This window comes from Cricetulus griseus, chromosome 6 (assembly GCF_003668045.3).
Source record: "Cricetulus griseus strain 17A/GY chromosome 6, alternate assembly CriGri-PICRH-1.0, whole genome shotgun sequence".
NCBI classification, from domain to species: domain Eukaryota; kingdom Metazoa; phylum Chordata; class Mammalia; order Rodentia; family Cricetidae; genus Cricetulus; species Cricetulus griseus.
The window spans coordinates 82767699-82778951 of NC_048599.1; the positions used below are offsets into that span (position 1 = coordinate 82767699).

At 53.5% G+C, this 11253-nt stretch overlaps 1 protein-coding gene across 1 annotated transcript; it reads left to right on the forward strand.

Annotated features, from left to right (window-relative positions):
• The first annotated feature begins 9911 nt into the window (after positions 1 to 9911).
• LOC113836423 (uncharacterized protein C11orf96 homolog) lies at positions 9912 to 10905 on the forward strand. Its single transcript, XM_027422419.2, has one exon. It carries the CDS (start codon positions 9937 to 9939, stop codon positions 10306 to 10308), a length of 372 nt encoding a protein of 123 aa, XP_027278220.1. The 5' UTR covers positions 9912 to 9936; the 3' UTR covers positions 10309 to 10905.
• The last annotated feature ends 348 nt before the right edge of the window (positions 10906 to 11253 follow it).

Here is an 11253-nt window from a genome sequence, read left to right on the forward strand (position 1 = left end):
TGTCCAGCCAGCTCCTTTTCCACCTCACCTTCCACAGACACCCTCCCTGGGCAGGCCCAGATGTCACCATGTGGATAAAACCTGTGGAATTTATAGGTCCAGTTTCAAACCCCTCCCCGACCTCTGCCTGCCTGTGTAGCCTGTGGGAAGTTTCCTCCATCTCAGAGGGGGGTAATATTCCTCATCTGGAAGAGTAGATTTCTGGGGACATGACAGGCACACACTGCTCTGCGCTGGCATTGGACCTGAGACCAATACGCAGGAAAACCTCATTCTGTTTCCCTCCAACCCATTGACTAGAGCAGTGGCAGCCACTCCTGCTTGGAGAATGAGAGAGGAATATGACTTCCCCTTCAGGAGTGGCCCCATACTCCAACACGCCCTATATCCTGAAAGTTCAGAGACCTGCCACAGAAGACTCTTCTGGTGTCCACAGTCTGAGCAGAACCAAACTGAGGGGACGATCTGGGCCCCCAGGATGTGCCAGCAGCTAAGAACAGGCTGACCAAGTGTCTCATTTCAGGGGCAGCCTAGTACATAATACAGCAGGGCATCTTTCCAATTCCAATTTGTAGACTCCATTAAGATGTACACCCTTGATAAGAGCCCAGGTTTCACTGCAGTGTGTTCTTATAAATTACCTAACTCGATCCCCACAAATGCCCTCCCCCCCCAATAGGGATGGAACAGGCATGAGGTTTCACAATCTCAGGGTAGTGAGAACCTTCTAGCAAGCACTGGAATCAGAACAGGCAGGGAGGTGGTCTTGAGTCCTGCTGCCCATCTCTGTGCTGTGACCCTGTACCAAGGCCACATGAAAGTCCTGTTTACTGGTGTTTACAAGGCCCTCTCTGTCTGCTCCTCCATGCTTGAGACTGCTGTGGGCTGAAGACACCTCTGTCATCAAGAGACTGCTGGACCAGGCCTGCCCTCTCCAGACCCTGGAAGGTGGTCCCTTCAGGGCGCCAGGAGTAATAGCCATATTTGAAAGACATATTTTTGACAGCTTCAGGACTTGGGGCTCAGGTGACTTGCCAAACTCCACTGTGTGGACAGTAGAGGCCCTTTTCAAGGCTGTGGTGGGCAACAGAGACTTGATTCTGCCTGGGAGAGCCTCTGACAGTCTGCCTTTGTGGTTCTGGCTCCAGCTGCCCTCTGCTTAGTTTGCTGACAGCCAAGGGACTTGGAAAGCAAGGCCCGCTGCTTCCCTCCTGTGCCCTCCCCTCCTCTCAGTTGGATCTCTCCACATTTCTTTTTTCTCACATTGTCCCAACCTCATGGACGGGAGTGATCCTTCTGCATCAGCCTCCTGACTAGGCACTTGGGGACATAAAAATGTCATCAGGGCTTGCTTTGTTGAATACATATTTTTACTCATGGTCCAACAGTGGCAGAGAAATGCCTTAGGGGGCTTGGGCATGTTCCAGGGCTTGAGTTTCCCCATCTATATAGATGGGGTGGAGCAGGATGGACCTAATACAGAGAGCCTGTGCTCCCAGGAAGCAGTGGAGTTTGGGGTAAAGTCCCAGGGCTAGGCTCTGTTCTCACTCTACCCTGCCTGCTGTGTGCTTGCTGTGTGGCCTTGATCTACTCCCCTCTCCTCTCTGGGCTTCTCTGGCTCTTTTTCGGGAGATAGCAAAGATACCCTTGCCTTGCTGAGATGGCAACGGAGAAAGTATGTTGCAAAGTTTAAGAATGTACAGCACTTCATCCCTGACACTGATTCCCAGACCGGTGGGAAGGCTGGAGACCTGGACCGGTGGTGGAGAACTGTGGTGGGAAGAGGCCCTTAGCAGGGATGTAAACTCTCATTTCTCCCACAAGCATTGCAGGACCACAGGCTGGACAGGATTTTTCAGGAAGGTCTCCTGGACTCATTCCAAAGATTTCTAAGAATGTCCAATTCCCAACCCCAGGCTGCTGTTCCTGTGGACTCCTCCTGATGGGAGAAGCCCTGCCATAATAGCCTTCAGTCTATCGGCAGCTGGTGTCCCATTGCTGAAGGGACAGTGCAGCCCAGATTAGAGTGAGCTCATCCCAAAGAAGCACCGGAGACTGGGGGTCTGACTGGAGGCCTTCCCTGGGGCTTCCCTAGCTCCTCCCCACCGTTCTGAACCCTCTGTGCCTCTGCCCTCTCTCTTTTGCCTGTTTCCTGCTCAGTGCACACTGACACCCCCTCTTGTAGCTTGCTGAGTATCGTCATGGCAACCCTCCAGCCAAATTATTGAAGCACTTTTTATGCTCCCAATTGTTCCAGACAAGTGCTAATTCTGAGTGAAGAGAAGCAGTTGGTAGGATGCTGAAATCATGGGCTTTGTGCCAAGGGCCTGCTGCAGGGTGGAGTGAGCACCAGTGGGAGAGCAGTGCGTGACCAGGGGAGACACGGCCATGCAAAACAGCCTGTCTGTCACTTGTCTGCTCCCTTTCCTTCTTATGTCCCATTCACATTATACACACAAACACAAACACACAGAGCACATATATACAGAGAAAAACAAGCAAACATACACACACACAAGCACGTATACACATAGAACACACACACACACACACACACACACACACACACACACAAACACTGTGGCTGGGATAAAAAAAAAATCCCAAAGTACAGACTGACCCAGACAGTCCATCTGAAATGTCACCTCTCATTGAGTACTTAGGTCCCTGAGACCCGTTCTGGGAAGACATCAGGGTAAGCTGGGGGTGGAGGGGACTATAGAAGCTTGCCAAGGCTATGGTTCACAGTAGATCTGTGCCAGGGTAGTTCAGGAGTCACGAGGAGGGACCTGACACTCTTACCTGAACCTGGGGAGGGACCCAAGAGCTGTCACCCTCATCCTCTTCTTCCAGCTGCAATGTGTCCTTCAGGGCCTAGGAAGCTTTGGCTTCCTGAGATACCCTCACATCCTGCTCTCTACCACCTGGATGCATGCTAGGGCATCCTGGGAAGCAGAGTGATAGGCATAGATGGAGAGTTGACAGCTTTCTAAAAGCCTGACTCTGTCCAAAAGCCAAAGTGTGGGTAGGGACAGCAGAGGAGATGGTGGCAAAAGCCTCTCCCTGTGTGTTGCCATCTTCTTATTCTATTTGCTCTCTGTGGACAGGGCCTCTTCCCTCAGCCACAGTCTGGCCTGTTGGCCACTCCAGCCTGAGAGAAAGCACCTACTTCTTGCAAATGGCTCTCCTTATCCCTGTATCCACCCTCAAAGACTCCAGACCTAGAAGAGTCCAGAGAATCCAGGAGTGGCTGCCTCCGTCGCACAGAGGGGACATGCAACTCAGAGACAGGTACTGAGAAGTTTGACAGGTTCAAGGCCACAGCCCAGACATCTGACTTCTGGTCTCATGTAGTTTCTGTCAGCAGAGGACAGTGGATAGGATGGGCTGGGGCAAACTGAGCATGTTCCTGAGTCAGTCAGACCTACCTGGCTTGAGTACCTGTTTCAGGACTTGGGTGGCCCTGGAAAAATACCAGGCTCCCCCTGGTCCCACTTGTAAAGCAAGTGGTGCTAGGATCCCACAGAGGAGTCCAGAGGTGATGCACCAAACACAGCCAGCCCAGAGTGCACATGGTATGTGATCAACTGAGCACCTTGCTGTGACCCTCTATGCCCTGGGCTGCAGCCCTGACAAGCAGACGACTAACCTGCATCCTCTTTAAAGGCCACCTCCTACCCCCAGAGCATTCAGGCAAGACCATGTGTAAAACTGGACAGTGTCCCTGACCAGAGCTCCCAGTCTCCACAAACTCAGATCAATGGGCAGCAGGAATCCAGTGTCTGAATATCTCCTTCTGCAGCCTCCACCTCAGATTTACCCACCTCACCGTGTTCATAACAGAACAGAAGACTTTGTCGGGTGCAGTGGCACATGCCTGTAATCCTAGCACTTGGGGAACAGAGGCTGGAGAATCAGAAGTTCAAGGTCATCCTTGGCTACAGCAGGGTCTGAGCCAGTCTAGGCTGTATGAGGTCCAGTATCAAAAAACCAAGATGGTCTGGAGAGAGCTCAGCCAGTAAAGTGCTGGCCCCACAAGATGAGAACCTGGGATTGGTCCCTGGAATCCATGTTAATAAAAAGGGGGGCTGGGCGCAGAGGTATATGTTTGTAATTCCAGGGCAGGGAAGGTGGAGAAAGAAAGGTGGAGAGTCCTGAGGAATAACTCTTAAGTTGACATTCATCTTGCTCATGGACACTCATGAGTACACACACACACACACACACACACACACACACTCTTCACATACACTGACACAATTATTGAAAAATTAAAAAAAGAAAAACAACTGAACCAGCAGAAGGCATTGGCTCTTTTACCTGTGGAGGATGGATAGCTGGGGATATATTAAGTAATGGGTTAATGTTCCCACATGGGCACGGGCAGTAGCATCCAATATACAGCCCAACACCAGGATTCCTCCTAGAAATTTGACTTAAACTTACCGTGGCTTATGACTTCTAAGCTGTGTATCAGGCAGGGAGATACAGACCCTGAGGTCCAGATGTCCTGAGGAGTGGGGGATTCCCAGATCCCTAGCATAGCCTCCACTAAGATGGGGGACTGGGAAGACTCAAGCATGAGATCATCAGGGGGCTTTGCCTTCATGCTAACCAGTGCTGGGCTCTCTGAAGCGCCACCCACACTTAGACCATTGACCTCGGGCTTTCCAGGTGAGAAGCCAAGAATCAGAGTGACCAGCTGCAGGTCACAGAACAAGTCTATGGCAGAGCAGAATATAGCTTCGGGACCTCTAAACCTGACAGTAACCCTTGGCTGGAACTTGTGGGCGGTGGGGTGGGGTGGGTGGGGTGGGGGTGGGGGGTAGAGATGCAGAAAGGCCGCCTATAGTGGGGCTGGTCCTTGTGTCATCCTGAGGTGGTAGTTGTGGATGAGTTGGGACAGTGCAGGACAGGTGACCAGGCTGGGTAGGAGCTCAGATGGCTGCATACTTCATTGTTGCCGTTTGGTTAGGGAGTGCTGGAGTTCAGTAACTCAAGCATGCTAGGCAAAAACTGCCACTGAACCACATTGCAGCCCTCGTTTTTTGAGGGAAAATTCCGACTCTCCTTCCTCTCTCTTTTAAGCCGTCCCCAGGCAGGGAGGATGAGCTGGTGGCTAATTCGGGCTGCTTACAGTGAAGCACAAACCTTTCTCCCTGTTTTCATCACCCTGCACCAGGAAATCCCCATCTGAGAGTAGAAAGGGACTGTCCAGGGCTGCTGTCCCTGGCTGGGAACTTGGAGCCAGAGGAGCTTCCTGTTAGAAAGGAAGGCTTGGCAAAGACAGCATGGCCTGCTGGGAGCTACAGGAAATGGTGGTCATGGTGGTTGTCCATTTCAAAAAAGACCCGTGTGCCCTTTTGTGTGCCAGCTCAGCCCCAGGTGCCAGAGAAAGGCAGTGACCAGTGAAGAATGCCCAGTGAGACAGAGAAGCAGCATAGACAACAAATAGGAAGAGGTCCAAGATGGAGATCAGTCCATGGCAAAGTAAAAGCAGGTGACTGAGGGAGGGTCTGCTCTGAGGAATGTGAGCCAGGATGGCTTGCTTCACACTGTGGAGGTGGCACTGCAGCTGTGGTTAGACCACCAGGTGGCCTGTCTAAGGCCACACAGCGGGTGGGTTCTGGTAGAGCCAGGCTAGGATGGGTGGGCCTCTGGATCCTGATGGAGTGAGATTCTGACATTTTCTCTTGGACTCTCTCATTGGCCTGGAGCTCATGCAGTAGCCCTGGTGACTCAGGAGCCATCTACCTTGTTTTGTTTTAGTTTATTCTTTTAGACAGGGTCTCTCATTGACCTGACACTCCCTTAGGGCTGACTGGCCAGTGAACCCCAGGCATCTGCCCGTCTCCACCTCCCCAGTCCTGAAATGACAAGCAGATGCTACCACGGCCAGCTGTAGGCTAAGTTTCTTTCCAGCAAGGTCCCCGTCTACACTTAGCTTCTTTACATGAGTTCTGTGGAAGCCATTCAGAGCCTCAGGCTTGCATAACAAGCCATTTACTGCTGACTTATCACCCCAGCCCTCTGTCTGAAAAGTGGGTCTTTTCCCATGCCTCCAGTGTTGATGGCCTTGATAAATCCCCAAACCTTCACCCCCAACCCCACAAGCTTCCCCAAGCCCCATCCCCTCCTGACACCATCACCTGGATGTTTCATGACTCTCTTAGGACAATGCTATGTCAATGTAAAGACTCAAATTAGAATAGCTTTAAAATATGCAGTTGTTTTCTCATGGCTCTGAGGAAAGTTCAAGCTAGTAGCTAGCTCAGCTCCACGGGACCTTTGAGGGGCCCACATTAATGGTGGCACTGTTGTCTTTAATATGAAGTTCCCATGGTCTCTTCCTTGTTCCAGCCAGAGGGAGAGAAAAATGCCACAGAAGGCATTTCCTCTTGGGCAGATGAGGTAGAAGTGACATACTGTTGCTGCCCACATTCTACAGATGGCGGCTCAGCTGAGTGACCCCCCCCTGCTATGGGGGGGCATTGAGGAATGTGACCTAGCTGTGTAGGTAGCTAGAGGGCTCTGCTCAAGCCTACTCTCTGAAACCATTGGAGGAAGCTCTGTGTGGATGACCCCATTGCTTTCTGTATCCCTGACCACTGATTAAACTGGCAATTGATTGCCTCTCTCCATGCAGAACAGTCCATCTTGAGCTCCCATAGACCAGGCTTGCAACTTTGTTGGTGATACCAGCTCCTCCAGACCCTTAGCTGGCTTCAGGTTTATCTAGTTCTCCATGTGACCATTAGCCACATCCAGAAACCCTTTCCTTACTGACTTTCCAGCCCAACCCATCACTTTTCACTATTTTACAACGAAAGTTGCCCCCTAGACATTTGAAATGGCAGACTTGGTTGGCGATTTTGAAGCCTTAATCTTTGACCTAACAGGCAGGCTGTAAGAGGCTCTAGTCCATGTCTGATCACCACCCCTTTGAATGTCTAAATGGCTTTTCCAACCCCAAGGACACCAGTTTTCTGGACTCTATTTCTGCCTGTCTCTTCTTGCAAGCCGGCCAATCTCTTTCTTGTAATATCTTGCTAAAAGCAGCACCAAGCAGCCAGCTCACTTAAATGGCTTTTTTTCCCTCTCTTCCCAACCATCTTTCTTGAATTACATAGGCACAGTAGGCATTTGGTCTGACTTCCAAATTACCACACGTGATGTCGGTGATAAGCATTTCACTCCCTCTATCATAACAAAAGGTCCCTGGCTTTCCACTTCCCAGTAGCTGTTAAAGCTGGTACTACTATTTGAAGGCATTCATCTGGGGCAGCTTTCCCTTCCTGGTACCCATATTGATATTCAAGCATTGCTTAGCAGCTGTTAAAGGCAATGCAAAGAACAGTGGTCTCAAGTTTTAAAATTATGCAAACTGATTTTGTTCTTTCACCTGATATAATTTTTATCTGATATAATTTCCAAGTCTCACCCAGGTAGAAAATGAATTTTGATGGGCAGCTGGCAGACTCTACCATGGCACTCCCCTTCCCCTGATAGTCAACAGTGCCCTTGAACGCTTGCTGGAACCAAATGCTTAGAAGTTAGCCTTGATCTCTATGATCTGCCCCACACCCCATCTTCAGACAAATCACAAATCAAAACGTTTTCCTGCATGTCTACAACCTAGCAAGGCTTTAGTGGCCTGAGTCTGAAGTCACCTGGCCATCATCGAAGTGAGTTCCGTGCTTTCCACACTTCTCTCCTCGCAATAGCCAGAGTGAGTTCTGAAACACATCAGTTGGAGGAAATCCCTTCAATACCTTACTGATGCCCTCATGATGAAATTCTGGTTCTATGGCATGGCCTCAAGACCTGAAGAAACTGTCCCCAATCTCATTGTCCTTTCCTACTCAGTCACACAGGCTGCCCTGTGGTCAGTGTACTCACCGATCTTAGTGCCTTGTGCCAAGGGTCCTGATGCCCAAACACTTTCTTCCCACCTTGGCATCCCCCCCCCACACCAGTGTGATCAGTAAGGGCGAGGGCTTGGGAGCCACAGCACCTGAATCTCAACTCTGCTTAGCTCTCCTGTGCCTTTGTTTCCTCTTGTATGCACAGCAGTGGTAGAGGGTGGTTCTGGCTCCCCGAGGTTGCTGAGAAGATAGCATGGCATAACTGGTAGACTTGCCCTAGTGCGTTTGGAGGGCTTAGCAGTACTGTCATTGTCTATCAAGTGCCTGCTAAGTGCCACCCACTTGGAGAAGCCTCTCCTGGTAACCAGCTCCGCACACCTCTCCCTCTGCATTTCCATCAAGCTACCTGCTCCCCACCTCGAACTAGTATCCACCTTTTTAGGATGGAAGCTACGGGCTCCTTGTTTTTCTTCTCTCCCTCTCTTGACAAGCTCTCATGTAGCCCAGGCTGGCTTTGAATTTCTGATCCTCTGGTCTCCCAAGGGCTGAGATTACAGGTGTTTACCACCACCCTGTATGCAAGAACTTTCACCATTGCTCCCCTTTAGTTCTTGAGTTCTCACACAAATTCTCAATAGACCTCTGGTGAGTGGTTATATAGGAAAGCCCAACCCCACTGATACCCTCCATTGTCAGAGGCTATGAGCATCCTGGTCAAGGAAGGGCTCACAGAGTTATCTCCCAGGGCCCTGGGCCATGAGCAAGGGCTGCCCTGTGAACCTTCTTTCCAAGGTCTCTCACTCACTGGTCGGATTTGTCTTGAGAATGCTACCCTTAGTGTTGGGCTCTGGAGTCCACCCCACCCGTTTCCATCAGTTTCTAGTGGACTAGCTAATTATCCCTTCCCAGCCTTCCTTTTCTCTTGTGAAATTGAAGGAATACTAATTATCCCACTCGGCTGTTAGGAGGATGAACAAGATAATGTATGTACAGGGAGCTCACTGGCTGGCTCTGACAGAGTGCTCCAGATGGGAGCTATTATTATTGTTGCTAGTGCCCTATCCAAGTGCCACTCTGCGTTCATGAATGGGGGTGCCGGAGGGACTTGGGGTGGAGAGAATGGGGAAATAAGCATGTAGTGAAGAACGGGAATGGAATAATGGGGTGTGTTTGTATTTGTTCGTGAGCGTGAGAGAGAGAAAGAGAGAGAGAGAGAGAGAGAGAGAGAGAGAGAGAGAGAGAGAGAGAGAGGGAGAGGGAGAGAGGGAGAGAGAGGAGGGGGTAGCAGTGCTTCAGAAGCCCACCCATTTCTCAGAGCTCAGCTCCGGAGAGCTGGGCACCCTACGGAGACAGGCAGGAGAGCCAGCAGCTGCCCTGTGGTCAGTGCTCCTGGCACGGTACCAGGCAGAAGAGTCTGCGCCCCCCCCCCCCAGTGACTGGAACTGGGGGCGGGGCGGGAGTGGCGACCTGAAACCCTGTCGTTGCAGACTTGGATCTGAGGGTGTCCCAGGACCGACAGTGGTGGTCTGGCTCTGTGGGTCCAGGTAGCAGGGTCCCGGCACAGCTGGTGCTCACGCTGGGCGGACCGCGGCAGGCGGGGCGCGCCTTCCAGAGCGTGGCTGGCGGGGCTCGGCGGGCGGGGCCGGGGAAGGGGCCGTTACTTTCCCAGAGTGGCGGGGAGGGCGACGTCAGGCGGAAGGGCGCGCACGCTTTAAATGGCATTCGCTGTCATCCGAGCTTGCAGTCGTGTGGGCAGAGGCGGGCTATATAAGCAGCGAGGCGGGCCGCCGCGGGGCACACGGCAACAGCGACAGCAGCGGCAGAAAAACCTCTCGGAGCGCCGCCGAGCAGAGCAGCACAACCCCGCGCCCCCCGACGGGCCCGCACGCCCGCCGTCCCTCCCAGCAGCGTCGGCTCGGGCAGCGAGGCCCGCCGCCACCCCGCAGCAGATTTGGATCCCCCGCCCGGAGAGCCTCAGGCTGCCGCCTCCCGGGGGACCCCGGAGCCGCGGCCGCCCCCGGAGAGCCCGGGCGCCCCGCCGTCCCCCGGCCCCGAAGCCACCGACGGCGCCATGGCGGCCGCCAAGCCCGGCGAGCTCATGGGCATCTGCTCTAGCTACCAAGCGGTGATGCCGCACTTCGTGTGCTTGGCCGACGAGTTCCCGCAGCCCGTGCGGCCCGCCAAGCTGCCCAAGGGCAAGGGCCGGCTGCGGCGGCCGCGCCAGTCCCGCTTCAAGACGCAGCCGGTGACCTTCGACGAGATCCAGGAGGTGGAGGAGGAGGGGGTGTCCCCGATGGAGGAGGAGAAGGCCAAGAAGTCGTTCCTGCAGAGCTTGGAGTGCCTGCGCCGCAGCACGCAGAGCCTGTCGCTGCAGAGGGAGCCGCTCGGCAGCTGCAAACTAAGGAACAGCCTGGACTCCAGCGACTCTGACTCGGCCCTGTGAGGCGGCAGCCGGCTTGGGGACTCGCTCCGCTGCCACGCGCTGGGGAGCAGCCGGCGCACCTGGAGGGGACCCGACCCGCTCCCCCAGGCGGCCCGGACTAAGGGGACCCGCACCCCTCGCTAGCTCTGACTCTTGCCCAGCCGCGGACATATCTGGGCCCCGGAGCCGGTTCAGGGACGCCAGGGAGGGGAGCCGCTTTCTTTGCCCTTGTAAATGTTTATTTTTTAACTCTTTCCCAGTACGAACTCTGCTGTGAGTGTGCGCGGGAGGCGGCCCGCGCTGAGTGCCGCGGCCAGGGGGTCGCCGCTGCAAGGCCTTTGGTTTGCAACTCCGATTTTGCACACCGCTCCACTGTGCCCCACCCCCAGTGCACACCCGTTCACACTCACGCCGACACTCTCGCTGAACACTTTTATAATTGTTGGGCTGGCCGAGGGAACTTGGGGCGCAGCGCGCCTGCTGCTGCAGCCGGAGGATTGATATTTATTTTTGCATTGCAATAGCTGAAGGCGTTTTATTTAACGGTCTTTTTACCTGGATGTTGTCTGTGAGACGTCCGAATGGACACAAATAAAGCCAATATATTTACACAGTGAACTTCTCCGGCCTTTGGACTTCTTGAACCTTAGGGGTCCGGTTTGGAAGGCAGAGGAGGAGGAAATGTGGATGAGGAAGGGGCAGGGAGGGCCAAGTGGGGATAATCCAGAAAACTTCCGTCTCCAGATTGAGGCTACACCTCTGGTGCTCCTGCCTACCCAAGTCTCCACCCACTCCCACCCCACCCCACCCCTCGACCCAGGGTGCTCCTGTCACCCTGGTCTGCTCTCCATATAGTCTGGGAGGGGAGGGTGGTGCTCTGAGGATGGAGAGAGCCCTCTTCTGCGCAGTTGACCTCCCAGGGAGGTCCAGGTCACCTAGCACGCAGGATACCACTCTCTGCCCTTT

Excerpts from the sequence above, each read along its gene's own strand:
- LOC113836423 (XM_027422419.2), top strand. The coding sequence starts at position 9,937 with ATGGCGGCCGCCAAGCCCGGCGAGCTCATGGGCATCTGCTCTAGCTAC.